At 41.1% G+C, this 21,172-nt stretch overlaps 1 protein-coding gene across 1 annotated transcript in view; it reads left to right on the top strand.

Annotated features, from left to right (window-relative positions):
- LOC119732684 (probable beta-tubulin polyglutamylase) overlaps positions 1-19,850 on the top strand; it is a 42,004-nt gene extending 22,154 nt beyond the window's left edge. The window contains exons 2-14 of the mRNA XM_038206320.1: positions 3,788-3,938; positions 4,642-4,848; positions 5,622-5,811; positions 6,856-7,403; positions 7,964-8,150; positions 8,802-8,920; positions 10,025-10,231; positions 11,024-11,183; positions 14,111-14,282; positions 15,298-15,435; positions 16,012-16,128; positions 17,653-17,746; positions 18,944-19,850. Coding sequence (XP_038062248.1) covers positions 3,788-3,938; positions 4,642-4,848; positions 5,622-5,811; positions 6,856-7,403; positions 7,964-8,150; positions 8,802-8,920; positions 10,025-10,231; positions 11,024-11,183; positions 14,111-14,282; positions 15,298-15,435; positions 16,012-16,128; positions 17,653-17,746; positions 18,944-19,254 — 2,601 coding nt within the window. The 3' untranslated portion in view covers positions 19,255-19,850. The remainder of the gene's footprint in view (positions 1-3,787; positions 3,939-4,641; positions 4,849-5,621; positions 5,812-6,855; positions 7,404-7,963; positions 8,151-8,801; positions 8,921-10,024; positions 10,232-11,023; positions 11,184-14,110; positions 14,283-15,297; positions 15,436-16,011; positions 16,129-17,652; positions 17,747-18,943) is intronic.
- Positions 19,851-21,172: the final 1,322 nt, after the last annotated feature.

The following is a 21,172-nucleotide window of genomic DNA, read 5'->3' as shown; positions in this document are numbered from 1 at the left end:
CACCAAGTAGAGGGCAGAGCAGAACAGTTAACGTCTAAAAAGTTAACCAAGCAGTCATTATCAGGACTCCCATTTCTTTTACAAGAAAAAATGACCAATGTTGCAAAAAAATGAAAAAGAAATAAGAACCAAATATAGAAAAGGAAAGTTTTCAAAAATGTAAATTACAAGACCGTGGACAAAATGAAAAATCAGCACTTTTTTAATTGGCCATAACTCAATACATATTTATCTGATTGGAAAGATTATTTCATTATTGAAAAGCTAATGAAGTACACTCTCCAAATATGTATCAATATTTGCAATGTTTTTTTTAAAATGCTGTGAAAAAGAGGGCAATTCAAGGGTTTATTCTTCGGGGGACATTCTGTATAAGGCCAAATCTGACATCCAAATAAAACTGTCAATACATAGTCAATGCATCTAAGTGTTCACGAATATAACTCCATAATTAGGTAACAAGTTATCTAGGAAAACAAATAAATACATTTCTGAGTACTACTACTTAAAACACCCTTATTTTTTTTATTTCCTTATGAAACTGTAACCATTTCTGTACTTGGCAGATGTGTACAAGTATAGGATGTTATACAATATTTCTTTCCGGATGCAGACAACTAAAGGCCATTCTTCTTTTGTGCTATGTCCTTACGAAACCTTCCGTATTCATTCAAACACAACAATAATCTACATCTGTTGAACGTGACTGCCAACCAGTCTTTAAACAACCTTGGACTTCCATTGTACCTTTTTCAACACCTTCACATATCACTGCTTCTAAACAACAATCAAAACCCCGCGTCATGTTGTGCACAAACATGACGAAGCAATTTCATCATTATCTACTTACATTCGCACACCATGATTTTTTTTCTCAAAAGAGCCTTCTGTCTTGTTTGAATAAAATCAAGTTGGATGCTTCTCGGAAACAAATTCAGAAAATTCATCAGTTTGTAATTGGATTTACAACTTGTTTCCAGTTTCTGACATCCCTTGCTTCAGCCGTATTTGGAATCAAACAACCACGTCCCCACTTTACAGATACATCCAAACAACCCAAAAAAGTTTTGTGTGAGATATCTCTTGCCTATAGAGTTACACAGCGTACGAGGGTCCATGCTACATCTGGGATTTGCAAGATTTTTTAGGGGAGGGGGGCAAGCGAGAAATTTTCATGGGAGGTGGGTATGGCTTCACTAAAAACTTTTACCTGAAACTTTCTGGCCAGCTGTGGAAAATTTAAGGGGTGGGGAACTTGGCAACATTCAATGCTTGGGGCCCTTACCATAATACACATTACATGGTGAATAATAGGTCCTTTTCAGGCAATTTTGACTGTTAAAATGACTAAAAGTAAGCCTATACTGGTATTGGGCTTCTTCCCTTTCTCTCTTTTCCCCCTTTTTTCGAGGAGGGAGAGGGGGGAGTGGTTATTTAATTGACCTCGCCTATCGTTGCACAACTGTGGGTTGATAAATGTACACACCTATCCCAATATCCCCTCTGCTCAATATGCAGGACCATGACCCAAATTTCAAGGAGGTTTTCACAAGAACAATTCTTAAGGTCCCATCTAGAACATCAGCATCAGCTGTTTGAGTGAACTAGGTTGGAAAACTCTACTTGAAAGAAGAGACATTCACATTAACACCATGGTTTTTAAGTGTTTAACAGGCAATGCTCCTAGTTATCTTAGCGATGTTTTGAAATTGAAAATTAAGAAATGACCGTAAAACTTCAAAAACTTTTCTTGTGTGTGCGTGGGTGTTAGTTGGCAGGCCGTCGACACGTTATGGGGAAGTTTTTCATTGTTAAGACAAATTTGGACCGAGTTATGGGGACTTTCTGCTGTCCCCACAGCGTCTTCGGTCCTCATAGTACCAAAGGACAACTCCTGTGTAGTCCCCACAACTACGGAACAATTATGGTGCGTGTGTTTTATGGCACACTGATATTTTCGTAGGCCCTCATATTTTTCGTAGACCCCTAAATTTTTCGTAGGCCCTAGGCATGCACAGTTTCTACTGTGCCTATTGGGTAATTGCATAATCCGGGTCTGCCCCCCTCCCCCCCCCCCCCCCCCCCCCCCCCCCCCCAGTTACGCCAATGAAGTATAAGGGAAAAAAGCTCACCACAAAATTAAAACATGATTAATACACCTGTACATGTAAGAACCTTTCATAAATGCCAGTCGCCATTTTTGGTCTAGCTATAGAGATCATTTATCAAAGGAATCCTACATTTCTATGTCAAAATCGTACTCGCTACCCATTCAAGTCCGTAAGCATTGTCTGAGCAAGCCTAGTGTGTACGTGCTTGTCCCCATTTTCCTGTCAAACCGTTTGTTCCGATTAAATCTGCAAAAATAAGTCGTGAACAATGCTGTATTGTCCCGACAATCACTTTATCATCCGTCTTGTCAGTGGGAACATGATATTAATTTTAGTGGGTGCTGAATATTGAAGGCTTGTGGACCTTTTTTTGACCTTTGGTTTTCAAACTTCAATCGGGAAATGGTCCGCTGTAGTTGGTGGCACTTTGTGATATATACAGAAAAGTACATATTGTGCATTTTGAGGGTACGTGTCATATGCTACGCGCTTGCATTTACATATATTAAAGATGGTCGCAGTTTTGTGAGGTAGAAAATGTGATTTTCTTACGCGTTTTACAGTTGGTGCCACGCGAATCAATGTGGTTTTGCGTGTTCACTGTGCGCCGCAGTCATCGCCGTCTTTAATTTCGCGTTGCGTTTTGTCGTCTTCATCGTCACTTCACCCCAAAATTTCCCTCAAAAAATTAAACCTGCCCTCTATCTACGGCATACCTGTTGGTTTGTGCTGTCACTATAAGTAGTTAAAGTCCATCAACAAATAAGTTATCTATAAATTAAATAAGCAAATATGTGTAAGTGCAATACGTTTTTAAATGCAATTAACATTTGATGAAACAAGAAGTTGTACTGTTTTCGTTTGTTTCTCATGCAAACAATGAATTTTCAGTTAATTAAAACTGTTAGTGATTAATTTATTAACCAATCAAATCATTGTGGAGAGTACCTGCAATATTTGCTTCCTCCTTTGCATTCTCCTGACTCCGCCCACCCCTCAGAACCGTCACTGTAGCAACAATTGTTGTACACGGTGAGCCAATACATCAACTTGGAAGTGCGCCCTCTCTAGATGAAAAGCAGATACAATATCTCAATTTAACTGTCATTTGAAGCAGTAGTTTGAAGGTATTATACAACATTTGGTTTTTTTTGCTGTAAGTTTTAGGAATGGATGAATTTGAGGGTTAGCATTTTATAGCAAATATTGTTACATTGACATTTTTCAAGTTTTGTGTTAATTCATACATGTAGATGATGGAAAACCAAGAAAAAAAAAGCTCATTCTTGTAGTTGGTTCCCTGGCCCTACTTCAGATGAAACAGAGCAATTTGTAGATGTCGGGTAATTGCCAGGTCAGGGAACCAGACTAGCTGGCTTGCACCCATTCACGGATGTGTAACCGATTGCAAACAAAATGTGGACCTAACTAAATTTGGTAAATTGGGGGGAGTATTTGAAAAAAGATTGATTTAAGACTAATTTTACTAGCCTTGCCTGGTCTGGTTATTTTTTAACCAGGTTGAGATTTCAAACTTGGTCTTGACCAAAGTAAAGCCCCATACTCCAGTTTGACCCTAGTTAAAGCCACAAACCGGATTAGAGGACAAAACCAAGTTAAGGGATATTGTGTGATTAAGTGTATTGAGTTGGAACTTTTTCTTGTTTTGATTTCAGGCGGACATGCGGCTCATCAAAGAAATGAAAGAAAAGAGCCTGTCTCAGATGAAGGATCCCAATCATATGTGGGAATTAAGAATGAGGTTCCTTGAGAGGGCCAAGCATTACTATGGTGTACCGTATGCCAAGAGATACCATGGTCCAGACAGTAAGTATGTTTTGAAATCAGTTTCCCTGGATTCTCAACCCAGAGGCTGGTGTCTTGGAACTTAATAGCCCAGGGGGTAGGGGACAGAATTTGACAGAATACCACTTCTGTCTTCTGTTCAAAGAAGAGTGTTACATTTTCTTAGGATTTTTTTCAGGTAAAAGAGGCGTGTGGTAACGTTCAAAGACAAAAATTTTTGAGTTGCTGAGGTTAGAAGGAGTATTTGTCAGTATGAAAATTGTAATGATTTGTTCAGATGAATCAATTCAATGTTGTCGTTGTGGTATTTGTGTGTTATAACAAGTTCATCACAAGTCCATCACAAGTCCATCACAAGCCCATCACAAGCCCATCACAGGTCCATCACAAGTCCATCAAAAGTCATTCAAAAGTCCATCACAAGTCCATCACAAGTCCATCACAAGTCCATCACAAGTCCATCACAAGTCCATCACAAGTCCATCACAAGTCCATCACAAGTCTATCACAAGTCCATCACAAGTCCACCACAAGTCCATCACAAGTCCATCACAAGTCTATCACAAGTCCATCACATGTCCATCACAAGTCCATCACAAGTCCACCACAAGTCCATTACAAGTCATCACAAGTCCCCACAAGTCCATCACAAGTCTATCACAAGTACATCACAAGTCCATCACAAGTCCATCACAAGTTCACTACAGTACGGCTTCCTTTGCAGGTCCGGACTACAATGCCCCGCTCTTCCTGGACTGCTGTGGTCTCGTCCGTCGTGTCCTGCTAGACCTCAAGGAAGACTTTGGTTTCAAGGTCGGACTTTGGAACCAGGCCTATCAGTACGACACATTACCGATTACAATCGAGAGAGAAGAAGACATGAAACCTGGAGATCTGGTCTTCATAACAGCGATCTACCACAACACCAAGAGTAGGTTAAATTAGTAAAATGGACTTAAAAGTCTTGACCCAAAAAACCCAAGCTCTGACTACGTTTCTTATTCTGTTGGCTTTACCTGAACCTGTTGAACCCCCTAAAGCCTTTTCACACTGGAGCCTCTCAATCCAGGTTGAACTCAACCCTGGGCAAACCCAGTGCCGCCCTGGGTTGAGTTCTTGATTTTTCAACCCGTGTTCAACACCGCCTTGTTTCACACTTGTTTGACGCAAATCGAGCTTTCGCTCGGTTACTGTCATTTTGTGCCCTCTTGCCAGAGTTTCAACACGGATTGAAAATCTCAACCCTGGTCTTGAGTTCAGCCCGGGTCGAAATCAATCTCGGGGTTGATGAAATGCAGCATGTTGTCAACCTCACGTCAACCCTGTGTCAACCCCAAGAGTACAGGAAGTTTCGTCACTTGACACTTAAGAAATTGGACTGATCAGAAGGTCAGGGGTTCGAATCCAGCTGCTGGTCATTTGTTGTGTCCTTGGGCAAGCCATTTCACCTCCACTTGCCTCTCTCCACCCAGGAGTATAAATGGGTACCAGCATTAGCTGGGGAGTAACCTGCGATGGACTGGCATCCCATCCAGGGGGAGTAGAAATATTCTCAGTTGTTTCATGCTACTTAAACCGGAGATAAACGGCGTCCGGGTGGGCCATATTGGCTCCTTTTTAGGGTTGCAAGCCACAGTGCTTGGGTGCTTTTGGAGGGATCCTGGTTAAATACTAACGTCATTTAGTTGATTCATGTCCTTGCAGGTAAGAAGCAAAAGCACAACATCGTCCATGTTGAGATCTGGGCCGGCGAGGGTTGTAAATCCATAGGAGCACGATGGCAACGCGGTCACGTCCAACTCTTTGATTCTTACAAGTTTGAAGCCAAGAGTTACCACAGCATGGTGTACCACTTCAAATCCATCGATACGTGGCTGCAAGGGTTGTGCATAAGGTATGTTCGCTCTCTAGATAGACGAGAAAAGGATTTAGAAATTCTCAACGGGACGAGGACAGAAATCCAGGTGCCACCATTTTACTGCAGAAACTAAATGTACATTTTGAAGAAAAGTAATAGACATAAAGGTTAGTTCACACTTAATGCGAAGCCAATTTGACGTCACGGAGCATTCGGAGCAAATTCAAAGCAAATTCGGAGTGCTGGGTGTTGTCGACAATGCACTTGGACCCACTTCCACCAATTATAAGAGCATTTTCATATAATGGCACAACTCTTATTAATCTCAGTATTGTTTACTGACAAAATTCCAAGAATCCTTTGCCAAAAAATTATAACACAAATATTGAATTTTCTGAAATAGCTAAGATTTGAGACAAGTTTTTGTTATGGAAGTGTCACTACGTCAGATTTCTTTATCATAGACAGTTATCATCCATTACCAAGTTGAAGTATGATCAGTCCAAAGAATCCGTCTTCAGAGGAAGAATGAAAATAGAGCATTTTTTTTCTCTTCAGTTGGAGTATAATCAATCTTAAGATTCAGTCTTTGTAAACAGTGACGTAGTCGAGTCCATCACAAGCCCCTATAAGTCCATCACAAGTCCTTCAGTTCAAATTCAACTCACAAGCTATTCAAATGAGCTTGACAAAGACATTCCTTTGTTATTGTTCATCCATTGTTTCTTGTGATGACTTGTGATGACTTGTGACTGGACTTGTGACTGGACTTGTGACCGAACTTGCGACCGGACAACTTTTTGTTGATTTTTGTTTGTTACGGACTCGCGACCGGACTCGCGACCAGACTCGCAACCGGACTCGCGATCGGACTTGCGACCGGACTTGTGAATGGACTTGTGAATGGACTTGTGACTGGACTTGTGACTGGACTTGTGACTGGACTTGCGACTGGACTTGCGACTGGACTTGCGACTGGACTTGCGACTGGACTTTCGACTGGACTTGCGAATGGACTTGTGAATGGACTTGTGATAGGGTCTGCTACATCCCTGTTTGTAAACTCTCTGTAACCCACAGCCACTGTCCAGAGCACCCGTGGGTGGTGACATCCTACCAGCCAGGAAAGAAGTCAGTCTTTGCTCTTCAAGGTGACTCCGAGGAAGGCCAAGCTGCTGAAGACAGCGGAGATGAGAGCTGTGATGATGACGATCAGTCGGAGAAGAGCAAGATTGTAGAGCAAGGAGATGAGAACAGGCAACACAAGGGAGACGATCCTAGAGAAACTGGATTCGAAGATGCTAAGATGGATGTTAATGCTAACACCAAAGAAACTCAAACGCTTCCAAATATTACAGAGCAGATGACACATCAGCAGAACTCTGGAGCTGGCAACGACACTGAATCAGATGAACTCAATGAAGAAATTATCGAGCCACGAGACATTGATCATGAAATGGAGTATGCAGAGGATCTCTCACAGATTGTAGCGCCTTGCTCCCTGTGTGACTCATCGGCATGCTTGGATAGTTGCCAAGATGGCGCATGTTGCCGTGACGACACTGAGGAGCCCCAGGATGGGGATGATGGGAAGAAGACAAGTTCGTCGAATAGATCAACAGAAAAAGGTAAAAACAGATGAAAAGAGAGTTTAGGGTTAGAGAAATTAGCAAAGAAAATTTTAACAAAATTTGTAATGGACCTAAAAATAATTTGCGTACCCAATCTACAGGGTGAGTCAAAAAATAAGAAACCCAAATGTTGGGACTAGTGTTTTAGCGAAGTTCTGCATGTAACACTTTCAAAATCTAAAGTATGAAAGCCTAATTCATAAGCTTTCGTTTAATACAAGATTCATTCAAATCACTCATAATGTACTTTTCAAGTTACGAAATTTTAAACACAACCACTGTTTTAAAGTTAAGTCCACGGATGACATAAGAGGTGTGCGTTCTTTCAGCAAAATGAAAATGTGATTTGTTTTGGTTTTGTTGAAAGAACACTATCCGTGTTCGGTAAGTTTAATATTTCGTGAGTGATTTGAATGATTCTTGTAGTAAAAGAAAGCTTATGAATTGAGCTTTCATATCCTAGATTTTCAAAGTGCTACATGCAGATCTTCACTAAAACAATGGTCTTGACTTTTTTTCTTTTTTTTTACTCACCCTGTATGTCCTTATTTTCCAAGATGTGACACGTAAGAACCCCAAGTCGTCCACGGACCAATCCTCATCACAGAAGAGCAGCGGAGGTAAGGGAAGAGATGGTGATGGTTTACCGGACCAAGGACCTAAGAGCGTAACGTCACCAAGGAGTGGTGTGGCGAGGGAGATAGGACCGGCATTCTACATAGGAGGAGCAAATGGGGTAGCACTGTAAGTATGGATTGGGGCAGTTTCACGGTATCTGACTTCATTTTGACAATTCAGCAGTATGCATAATAAATGTTGGAATTATAAAGTGGATTTTAATTCTGGTAAAACGTATCAGTTAGTTACTGCAATAATTTCAATTTCTTGTTGTATTAGAAATCGACTTGAAACACCATGGTGTCGGACGTACTCAGAAAAGTAGATTTTTGTTTGTTTACTTACTAATTAATTTTTCTGTTAAAAAGTAACATTTGAACTGTTGAACAGTGCTAAAAAAGTTAACTAGAAATAAAGTGTATTTCAATAAAATACAGATAATAAGCTTCAATATGATATACATGTTTCATTTGTGGCATTTGGATTTTTTGAAGTTTTGGCATTGAGGTTTATATTTCCATGGAATTGCTTGGGTAAGGCACTTTACTACAATTGCCTCTCTCCACCCAGGAGTATAACTGGGTACCTGTGAAGGTAGAGACCAGATTGCGCTGATCTCGAGCTGTTGTAATAATTGTGAAGCGCTTGAGAACTTTGGAATAAAGTACCATATAAGCACTACAATAATATTACATTATTATTATTAAAATAAAGCAGTTGCAAAAAGTAAATTAATCCTATCATTTTTTTTTAAATTTTTAATTTATAATTGTGCAGAGTTGAGGGGCCACTTCTGGCTAAAGGCTGGCGGCGAATTCACGACAGGACAAGTGAAAACTACAAACTGAAATGGGTTGAGCTGAAATCACACATAAACTACCATTCGTTCAAAGCAGGTTGGTAAAAAAATTGACTAATACAGAGAACAGAAAGTTCTTACAAAACAAATTGTTTTCAAAGAAACCACATAGGAAAACTGATGAGCAGCATCATAATTATTTTAACGTTGAACAAAGAAATTGACTGGGGCGGGGTTTGAACCTGTGACCTCCGGATTGCCGTTCCGGTGCTCCACCAACTGAGCTATCCAGCCCTATGTTGGCGGTTCCCCAATTTTTCAATATCCTGGCTCAGTTGGAAGAGCACCAGAACGGCAATCCGGAGGTTGCAGGTTCAAACCCCGCTCCAGTCAATTTCTTTGTTGAACCTTAAATTAAAACAAACGTTGGTTAATAAGTTATCAGTGATTTCAAGATTGTTAAATATGGGGTGTTTCCACTTATGCAAACAATGCTAATGTTTTTTAGCATTTGGCGAACATTAACAACAAAGGTGAAATTATTATTTTTATTATTAATCATTTCTGGTAATGAAACCAAGGATTCCTCAAAAGCGCCCTGAAGAAACCTGTGGAGAGAAGACATTGAGAAGAAATTACAGTTTTAGAGGCGGGAGGAAAAGCCTAGAAGAACATTCTGGGGAAAACCCACGGAATCAGGCAGGGACTGAAAACCCAATCCACATATTGGCCCAGACGGGATTCGAACCCCGGTCACAGTGGTGGAAGGCGAGGAAAGTACCACTACCTTTCACAAGTTATTCACTATGTTTCCAAGATGGCCGTCTCACACACAATGAGCTGTCTGAGCTCAAATTTGCCATTTTCTGCATCACAAATCTCTAATAACTGAAAATATCATCGGTGAAGTTTCACTTTTAGTGGCAATAAACTTTTGAAGATTTTCACTCAGTCACACTTGTAACACAGGGTGCTGCCATTTAGACAAAAAGGTTTCGATGGCATTTTCGTTGCGCTTGGAGTTGGCACATTCACAGGGGCCCAGCTAACTTTAACACTAACGTTTGCGTGAGCAAAATTGTATCCTTGCTTTCAACACTGATCAGCAAGTTAAAAAAAGAAAGAAAAATACTTCAGTTTGAACATAAACATTTGTACAAAATTGCTTTGTATGAATCCCACTTGATTTGCCCTTTCCCAGGAGAGCAGCTAGTTAACCGCATCCCAAACACCGGTTACCTAGCAACCAAGGTGGGTCTCCTGGAGACACTGCGTGAGTATGAGCGCATCAACCAGAGGATGCAGCGAGGGAGGAGTAGTCGGTTACTCAAGATGGAGGATTTCTACCCGGAGTCTTATAACCTTGACAACAAGGCAGATAGGGAAGCTTTCTATCAGGTGCATCAAGGTGAGGAAATGTTTGCAGGTTACCAGCTAACTTTTCATTAGATGTAGTTTGCTTGCAGCTGGTTCTCCGCTGACTTTTATTATGACAGTTAATTTGTTAATTTCATTTTTATTCACTTTAGTTTCAATTGTTGTTCTAAAGTTAAACCGCAAGGCCGCGTTTTGGCGGCCCTTGGCCTGGAACATGTTTCCAACGTCACAGGCATGACGTGAAACATCTGCGAAAATGCCTGACCAAAACATTTTCCGTGACGTCACTTTATAAACAAACATGTCGGTGAGCAGACCATTATCACTACCATGGGAATACAAATTCTTTAGTCAGTTTTACCCGATTTACAAGCAAATTTGGGCGATTTCTCCCTAGACAAAGTAATAATTGTTATATCACCTAATACCCAACCGACTGTACAAACCCACTGTTAAAATCCCTTGTGGTAACAAAGTAACTTCGTCTGCTAAAACTTGTTACCTTTCCGCAATCTTGAAACGTAAGTGAACCGATTTTTGGTCGGAACAATGACGTCATTTCAAGCGCCAAAATGGATAAACACGCAGGGAGCGAGGCCGGAAATATCTGTCAATAACCCGCTCGCAGCGAGCGAGGCCGGAAAAATGAGTGTGCTGCCCGAGGGTGATGGCTTCAACCCGCCTGGCTTGAGGTCAAGTGAAAATAAATCCCGCACCTCGTTCTGTTCTTGTCAAAATAATCCCGGCGCGAATGGTTAATATAATGAAGTAAACAATTTATTACAATTTGAAATGGTTTTTCGTTTTTCTTCTCGTTACTAAGATGGAGACATTTGGATCAGTAAACCCAACAGCATGAACCAAGGAAAAGGCATCTACCTGGTGAAGGATATCACTGACATCCAACGCAAGTACCAGCTCATGGAAGAAAGTGGCGCGAATATGATACCACGTAAAGGGAACCAGTCCAGAATGATCCAAAGGTATGAGGTCAAAGATCAACTAGGGGTCAAAGGTCAACTAGGGGTCAAAGGTCAACTAGGGGTCAGTTAAGGGGATGGGGGATAACACTAGTCTGCACGTCATCTATTCAACGGAGTCCAAACTCTCCATATATTGTAACGGCGTCCCATTTTGGACAACCAAAGAAAGTGAACCTAGAAAACAAAATAGTTTTCCCAATAATTTCAGGGCTCGCAAAATCAGTTGTCGACATCCCAGGACAACCAAAATATTTTGTCGGACAAGTAAAAGTTCCAGGTTGCCTGCCCGACGGGTAACCACTTTTTTTCACCAATACTCACAATTTTTTAGACTTTATTTTAGTCCATGGGATTTTCGAAAGTTCCAGAATCCATACATGTGCACAGCGTCGAACAATAATCATGATAATATCGACATTTTGTACTCCCTGCTGCGCTGTCACCGTTTTGCAATCATGCATGGCCGGCCGTAGCTGTGTACTTGTGTATGGCACCTGCGCTCTGCACACATGGTACATGGTGTACAGTGGTCCGATCATAATATTATTGGAGACACGCATTACGTACGCGAAACGTCACTGCATGATGTAGCCGGACGTACGGTCCGGCTACATCATGCAGCGACGTTTCGCGCACGTAATTGATTGAGATTGACCACTGTTCCATTTTGGCTGGTACCCGTTATTGCTTCATGCGTATATTACCAACATCACACTAGTGCTTTATAACTGGCGCTACGTTGTGCTTTGGAACTGTGACGGACTCTATAATCCACCTCCCCATTTTCTTTCTTTTTTTTTCTGAGTTTTTGCCTTTGTTTTATTTAATATCCAATGGTGACACTTACCAATAAAAATATAAAAAATTCAAACCAAGAAAAAAAAATGGTGTCCACATGACACGACGCAGTTGCACGTTGTTTGATTCCCTGATAACCCAACTCCGTAAGTGCGTTACTTCTTCGGGAGTTAAGCGGCAGGGTAGCTACAAATTTTTTCATTCCAGTTTGCCGCGGGCGATAATATATACCATGCAAGTGTAATTAATCGGCCATTTTTATCGGGCAACTGAAAATGAAATTCAGGCAACCAGATTTCAAACACCCCTGCCCGAAGGGCAACTACATTTTTTAAATTTTGCAAGGCCTGAATTTATTGATGACAAAAAATAAAAGCAGTTGGAGGGGAGTAAATGATACTACAGAAACTTACGTTTTGTGACCCAGCCATAGCAGTGCAGGCCTACTGGCACTCAGCGCATAGAACGCCATGGTCCAGTGGTTACGGTGTTTGACTCACTCACGATGGTGCATGGGTTCGAATCCTGCCAGGAACATGGTGTTTGTGCCCTTGGGTAACTGCCTCTCTCCACCCAGGAGTATAAATGGGTACCTGTGAGGGTTGAGGACCGATTGAGCGCTGATATCGGCTGCCGCGTGGTCCCATGGCCTGATGAACGGGGTAATAATTGTAAAGCGCTTTGAGATTGTTGATACGATGGAAAGCGCTACATAAGCACTACGATTATTATTACACAAAATTACACAACAACATACAAGGCCGACGCCCAGTATCAAAGTCCAAACAGGACGAAGGCACCTAGAAGTTTTTATAGTGCAGGAGCTAACACAAAGGAAATCCTTAACCCTAACAGAACTCAACCCATCAAACCCCAACAGCATGTATGGAATCTGTCTGGATGGGTACCCCTAAACTGACAATCTTTTACATTAGGTTGGCACACCTCCAGAATCAAAGTCAGAAATATGTGTGTGCAGTTTCCCATATGGTGTTGGAATTTGCCAGGATGGGTATGGTTCCTAGTAAATCATGCTAGGGAGTTAGGGTTAATAACAAAGAGTAACCCACTTGAGAAAGTATGTCAGTAACTATAAACAATAGAGATCCTGCCATGGTGGAGAAGGAGGGCTCTAATCCACAGTTGAGAATGAGGCTGTAATCAGCTTAAGAGGCTCTTAATCCCATGTAGTGTATAATTATATGCAATAAAGGTTAATCCACTTTGTGGTCACGGGGGGGGGGGGGGGCCTTCTGGGTGAGGCTATACAAAGAAATTCATAGGAATTAAAATACAGGGCTAGTCAAAAAAGCAGAACCCAAACCCCAAAAATTATATTTCATATTTAAAAAAATATGTAGCACCAAAAATAATCATGACTGGAAAGCCAATTCATTAGCTACTTTTAGATGAAAAAATACTAAACTTGCTCAATCAGTTCAGAGAATATCACCATTTAAACGCAGTGACCCTAAAACCTGTTTCGTCCAAAAAAGAAATGTATTGTGTAATCTCTTTGTTTCGAACAACAAAGTAAATGACACAGAGTAGTTTACTTCATCAACTGTCAACAACTGTAGTACACAATATTTTTATTAACAACCCAGGTTAGGCAAACAATATGAGTCATAAAATCCCCTTTTTTGAAAAGACGGGCCTTCAAAAGGACTTCGTTGAATGTTTTTAACTTTTAAACTGAGGTTTTATCGCTGCTGATGTTTGAAGACATTTGTGACGACGATTCTTGAAATCGCATTTTTGGACGAAAGAGGTTTTAGGGTCATTGTGATTAAATGGTGATATTTTTTGAACGGATTGAGCAATTGCAGTCATTTTTTTCATCTAAAAGTAGCTTATGAAATTGGCTTTCCATTGATTAGTATATTTGGTGCTACATATATTTCTTTAAATATGAAATATAATTTGGGGGTTTGGGTTCCACTTTTTTTACTCACCCTGTACAGCAGATTGGTGATTAGATTGTTCATTTGATGATAAAAATGTTTGATTACATTTGGCACACAGTCAGAGTATGTCATGAAATATTTAGCTATGTATTAGCCTTTGAAAGAAGTGTCTTAGGATAACAAGAAATTTATTTTATTAATTTAAAATTAATTTTCCATCAGATATGTACCTAACCCACTTCTCTTGGACGGGAAGAAGTTTGACGTGCGTGCATACATGCTGATAGCATGCACTACGCCATACATCGTATTCTATCACTCCGGTTACCTACGCCTGTCATGTGACTCTTATGATCCAACCAGTGATGACTTAACACTTCATCTGACCAATCAGGTACATGGATAACTAAACCCTGTACCGCCCAAAACTGCCCTGCCTGTTTCTCCCTGTACCGCCCCAAACTGCCGTGCCTGTTACTCCCTGTACAGCCCAAGCCGCCCTACCTGTTACTCCCTGTACTGCCCCAAACCACCCTGCCTGTTACTCCCTGTACTGCCCCAAACTACCCTGCCTGTTACTCTCTGTACTGCCCCAAACCACCCTGCCTGTTACTCCCTGTACTGTCCCAAATCACCCTGCCTGTTACTCCCTGTACTGCCCCAAACCACCCTGCCTGTTACTCCCTGTACTGCCCCAAACTACCCTGCCTGTTATTCCCTGTACTGCCCCAAACCACCCTGCCTGTTACTCCCTGTACTGCCCCAAATCACCCTGCCTGTTACTCCCTGTACCGCCCCAACCACCCTGCCTGTTACTCCCTGTACTGCCCCAAATCACCCTGCCTGTTACTCCCTGTACTGCCCCAAACCACCCTGCCTGTTACTCCCTGTACTGCCCCAAATCACCCTGCCTGTTACTCCCTGTACCGCCCCAACCACCCTGCCTGTTACTCCCTGTACTGCCCCAAATCACCCTGCCTGTTACTCCCTGTACTGCCCCAAACCGCCCTGCCTGTTACTCCCTGTACTGCCCCAAACCACCCTGCCTGTTACTCCCTGTACCGCCCCAAACTGCCCTGCCTGTTACTCCCTGTACTGCCCAAAACCACCCCGGTACTGTGTGGTTTAATGATTTATCATAGAATAAACACAGTGTAATACAATGTAGTACATGTGCTAACGAGTTAAACACTTATACTGTCATTTACGTTATATTCAACCTTACAGAAGTACTTGAGATAATTCAATCCTAACTCTCTTAGACAATGTGATGGTTCGTGTATCATACAGCTGCATAGGTGGAGATATTTGCCTTGACATCACACGTTTGTATTCTTGTTTGCTTTCGCGCTGAGTTTGAACTGGCCCATGGTTTTATAGCCTGAATCCTCCTTGTCCTTTAATCACAGTTTGTACAGAAGAAGAACCCAGGCTACCAGGACGTTAAAGAGGACACTGTATGGAGCATGGAACGATTCAACGATCACATCAACGTGATGGCTAAGGACAAAGGATTACCTAAGGATTGGGTACTGAACCAGTTCACTGTAAGTCGGCCACTTATAGGTGATTTGCACTGCAGCCATGTTTGAGGTGTGTGCTTTTATTCCACAGGGATACGCCGCGCGCCAGCCATTCACAGTCGACTTTACTCAATCGTGACGTCATTTCATTCCCAAATCAGGAATAAAAGTGTGATTGGTCAATTTGGATGCAGTGTTTTTGAAATACAACAACGGGCGCCGGGCGGGCATGGATCTACAAAACCTAGACATGACCGTGATTTGCCGGCTCTATTATTGCCGGCATATCGCGTAACATATCTTTACAGAGCGCATGACCGCAGACTTTTTTGCTCCATTCACAGCGTGTCTAGGTTTTATTTATAGATCTATATTCATGACGAGACCCGATACAGAAAGCGCCCCCTGATTGGTCAAAATCTAGAGGTCAAAAGGTGTTTGTCTTGCATAATTAATCAGCAAATCACAAGGGTCTATTTCATAGACTAGGTCGAGGGTCGGGATGAATAATTCAATGACATGTGATCAACGAACCACCAATCAGAAGACAGAGATTTATTCCGGTGTTGAAAATAATACTCTTTGTATTTTTCCTCACAGAAACGTATGACGCAGATTATGACGCATTGCTTTAATTCCGTCAAGAATAAACTGCAATGCAAGCTGGGATACTTTGACCTTCTGGGCTTTGATTTCCTATTGGACGAAAACATGAAGGTAACTAAGGCCAAAAAAAAAAGTCTCCGGTTTCTGGTATGCGCGCGCGTCGCCGTAGCCATGCGCGTCGGCAAAATGAAAAAGTTTTTTTTTCAATGAAAGATGATGTCTCAAAACCGCCAAACTCACTGGTTTGACTGGAATCCTGCTGCTGCACAATTTTAACGTGTTTTTAGATTGGGTTATGGTCGAGAATAAGTTTTATGTGGCCTCTCTGGACTCCCATATATTTGCACTAAGTTTAGTTGGGCACCATTTGCAGTCATCAGCCGACATTTGAAGCAAAAAAGTCAGGTAAAAAAAAAATAAAGCCGCGTCGCCGCACCACTTTTTGGGCAAGCTCCATACCAGAAACCGGAGACTTTTTTTTTTGGCCTAAGGAACGGTGATGAGAATATTTTAGAAATTCGTTTTAAAATCTGGAATTTTTGAGATTTTTCCGTGAAGGTTTCTGTTCCTATAATGGTCTGTATAGAACCCAAGAAATGTGTATCTTAGGCAAACACAAACATCCACAGCCCCTACATTGCCCACTCTAGTGCAGGATTTGACTTTAGCGGTAGCCCGCTAGCCAAATGCTAGTCAAAACAGCAGCGGGCTAGTCAAACTATTCCTTAAATAGCCCAGCTGGCGAGTCAAACATTACTGGGCTGCGGCAAAGATGAAAGGACAGGAAGAAATAAATCATTAATTTCAGAAAGCAAACCTGTATCAATTTGTGTCTAGGGTTAAATTATTCTTTTTATTTAAAACACTGACAGGATTGCCTCAGGATACACGTTTTACATGTGTGCACATTTTATGAGACACTCTTATAAAAGAAAAACATGCGGGCTAGTGAAAATGCCCTCGGGCTAGTTACTGTTTCAGTAGCCCGGCTAGCTAGTGAAAAAAAATAAATAAAGGTCGAACCCTGCCCTAGTGTCGTGTTTACAATGCACAATGAAGTTGCTAACCAAACGCTTGCCTACTACAATGGTGGACGATCACTGGGAAACAGGATGGTTATGTGGTACTTTGACATCATACGATCGGAGCCCATTTTGTTTTTCGTTGCATCAGTGCAACTAAGGGCAAGTTCGCGCAAGAACTGTTGTTCACCATTGGTTAACCCTAGTTTGACTAAAGTTAGCCCGAACTCTGTCTAGTCGACGATGGTTGACTACGCTAGTCGACTATTTGGAACCAACCTACTGGGGCTGGTTGCATCACTGGTAACCAATAGCCGCGTCACAAATCAACCACTAGTTGACTAATGGTCCTTGCCCGAACTTGGCCAAGGTCGTAACTCCATTCTGCAACAAAGTCGTATCTCGCGCGAATAGGCTCCGTGCAGCCAGTTCATATCTCGCGTATCGCGACGTCCATTGACTTTGTGTGTACATTCGGGTTATTTTAAGCGAGATACGACCTTTTGACATTGAAAACTCCATTTCACGTACATGACGTCACACGCCATTTTAGGAGATAGGACCTTGTTGCACGGACACGACGATTTGATTGCTAAACTTTCTTTGTTTGTAGGTGTATCTGTTGGAAGTGAACGTTAATCCCGCGCTACACACAAACTGTGAGACACTGAGAAATCAGATCCCACCCATCGTACATGAAACGCTCGGTAAGAAACACACTCATTCTTAATCACATAGCAATAGATTTTATTCAATACACTGTATAATCGCAAAGTATTCATTTGTAAAAGAATGTAGTATCCAGACGCCACTTTATTGGTTGTGTACAAAGTCTATGGAGTGTCGAGGGGCCGGCTAAATGTACACCTATTTTCTAACAAAATTGGAAATGTTTCTCGGTCCCAGATTCATGTCTTTGCCACATTTTTGAAAACGACTGACCTTCAGTGAGTTGATATATGATGGGAAAAAAAGTGCCATCAGGATACAACTTTTGCAACACACAAACCTGTATTGAATTTATAGTAAGATCCACTCTGCAGTCCTCTTTGCGTCTGTTGTTGTTGTTGTTGTTGTTGCTGTTGTTTCTTTCTTGGCACTTTGGCAATCTATGTGCCCTTTGTGCCAGTCTCTGTAGATCTGGAGGTAACTTGAAGTCAAAACCATAAGCAGGAATAATTGGTGCGGTCTCAAAGTCCTGATGTTCTGACGATTCTGGAATAGCTTTTCATTTGTGCTGATTCCATTGACTGACTGACTGACTGCAACATGTGAATTAGACTGGTTACCTATCCCACTGACTGACTGCAACATGTGAATTAGACTGGTTACCTATTCCACTGCCTGCCACTTGTGAATTAGACTGGTTACCTGTCCCATTGACTGACTGTCACTTGTGAATTAGACTGGTTACCTGTCCCATTGACTGACTGTCACTTGTGAATTAGACTGGTTACCTATCCCATTGACTGACTGTCACTTGTGAATTAGACTGGTTACCTATCCCATTGACTGACTGTCACTTGTGAATTAAACTGGTTACCTATCTCACTGACTGACTGTCACTTGTGAATTAGACTGGTTACCTATCTCACTGACTGACTGTCACTTGTGAATTAGACTGGCTACCTATCCCATTGACTGTCACTTGTGAATTAGACTGGTTACCTATCCCATTGACTGTCACTTGTGAATTAGACTGGTTACCTATCCCATTGACTGTCACTTGTGAATTTCTGGGAGTAGGTTTGCATGTGCATTAGTCTGGCGCCGCTTGTTTCATGTACTTTCATGATATATGTGTAGGCAACAAGTCAAGTCTCCATGCAATCAGCCTCATCTTGTTTCGGGTTATTAAATCATTTTTGAAGTCAGATTTGAACTTTTTTGGTCTTTTTTTACAGACATAGTTTTAGAGATCTTCGACAAATGCCGTCACAGCCGTCCCATCATGCCTCTGGCATCTCAGCGTAGAATGACCTTGTTGTACAGCGACTGCGTCTCCAGTTCCATCAATCGTCACATGTCACAGTCAACGTCGCCCCCTCGTCAACCCCATAGCCCCACCCACCCCACCAGCCCAACACGTACTACAAGATCACGGTCAACATCACCAGTGAAAAGACAAAAAGGAACAATGACGGCCTTGAGGAAGAATGTCACCAAGATGACAGTCAAGGACAATGATGTGACACCTAGTGGTGGTACAGGGTGAATAATCGGGACACTAATTAATTTTTGACAGTAAATAATGTAACTAATTGTAAGACAAAAGGCAACAAGGCATAGTGACATCCCTGAGGAAAAATGTCATCAAAATGACAGTTGGGGACAATGACATGTCACCTAGTGGTGGGATATTTAATTTTCACTTTTTTGACAATAAGTAAGGTCACTATTTTTAAGACAAAAGGCAAACAGGCACAGTGACATCCCTGAGGAAAAACGTCACCAAAATGACAGTTGGGGACAATGACATTTCACCTAGTGGTGGGACAGGTTAAATGAAATTGACGTTTATGACAATCCGTGACAGTGATGTGCCTTGAAGAAATATGGCACCAAAATGACAGTCAGGGACAATGACATACATGCAATGGTGGCACATGTTGAATGAAAGAGTCATTAATGACCATCTATGACAGAGGTGTGAATATGACAGTGATTTCTGTTACTATTAAATTTGTTGTACAGTGTCCTGTGTTTGCTTGACACTTCAACGGTGATATTGAAATGGTGTGCTGTGTTTTTGTACTTAATTTAACCACTGTTAAAGGTAATATACAACATTTGCAAACATCAAAAACAAAACTACCAAATTATTATGAAATACCTTACTTGACTGTAAGTGAATAATAGTCTCAAGCATCCTGTGAAATCATGGCACCTGGTGTGCTGTCATTTTCAAGAATAGTGGAATTTTTGTATCAATTTCCAACGATGGTCAGCCGACTATCGTTGGAAATGGTCGGCCGACTATCGTTGGAAAAACTAACTTTATTCAAATAAGGCCCCCAATTTACAAAATTGAGTTAGTCCACATTTTGTTTGCAATCGGTTACACACCTGTAAACAGGTGCAAGCCAGCTAGTCTGGTTCCCTGACCTGACCATTCCCCGACATCTGCTTCATCTGAAGTAGGGTCAGGGAACCAGACTACAATAACAGCATTTTTGTCTTTGTTTTCCAGCATTTATGAACACAAAACATGTCAAAGTAACAATTTGCTATAAAATACTAACCCCCAAATCCATCCTTTCTGAAAATTACAGGAAAAGCAAATGTTGTATATTCCTTTAAGAAACTAAATGTAAGATTTGTTTCGATGCCAACTTAAAGTAGGTGAAATAATTTGTTGAATTTCATTCAACAAAATGCATTTTTTGTGTGTAATTGATTGTGAATGGTTATGTGTGTGAGGCTAACTTTTCTTGTAACCAAATATAATATATGCAAAATGTATACATTGTATAGAAGTGCCTTGGAAAATGCAGTATTGTGACTTTTTACACATCACCTTGATTTTTATTCAATTGGTAATCTTTTCAAACTTAACATGTAGGGTGATTCCATTTAGGATTTTTATTCATGAAACAAATTGAAATGAATGGATGTTTTTGGTAGAATGCAGTATATTAACACCACTTTTGATACAATGTTTAACTTAAATGTTGGTCAGTCGTTGCTAACATGTAGAAGGCATGTTAATTTTGCAGAGAAACTTTAACGACTTTATACACGACCACCCAAGTACCGTCGGGATTTACATGTTTTCACAACACTAACCACTTAAGATTTATTACTTTTTGTGTATGACATTGTACTACTTTTGTGTATAAAATATGGTCGATTTTATTGACAAATGCCAATTATATAAGTCTGTGTGATTTTTTGGATATTCAGATAAATGTTCGTTTGGCAGCCGCTGTAACATAATTCAGATTTTCTGACCCAAATTCACTGTTTTTATTTCAGTGTGTGACTAAGTTTCCTGTACACAAGTGCCTTTCAGAGTTATAATGTGTCGAAAATAAAATAAATTTTTTTAAAGAAAAAAAAATCATCTTGGCCGAAATCATAAGAATATTGGGTGTATGATTGTTGAAATATGCTTGTCTTGCAACAATGTATTC

Source organism: Patiria miniata, unplaced genomic scaffold (assembly GCF_015706575.1).
Source record: "Patiria miniata isolate m_02_andy unplaced genomic scaffold, ASM1570657v1 HiC_scaffold_24, whole genome shotgun sequence".
Classification (NCBI taxonomy): domain Eukaryota; kingdom Metazoa; phylum Echinodermata; class Asteroidea; order Valvatida; family Asterinidae; genus Patiria; species Patiria miniata.
Note: the sequence above shows the minus strand (reverse complement) of the source record. Positions and strands in the feature narration are given on the sequence as shown.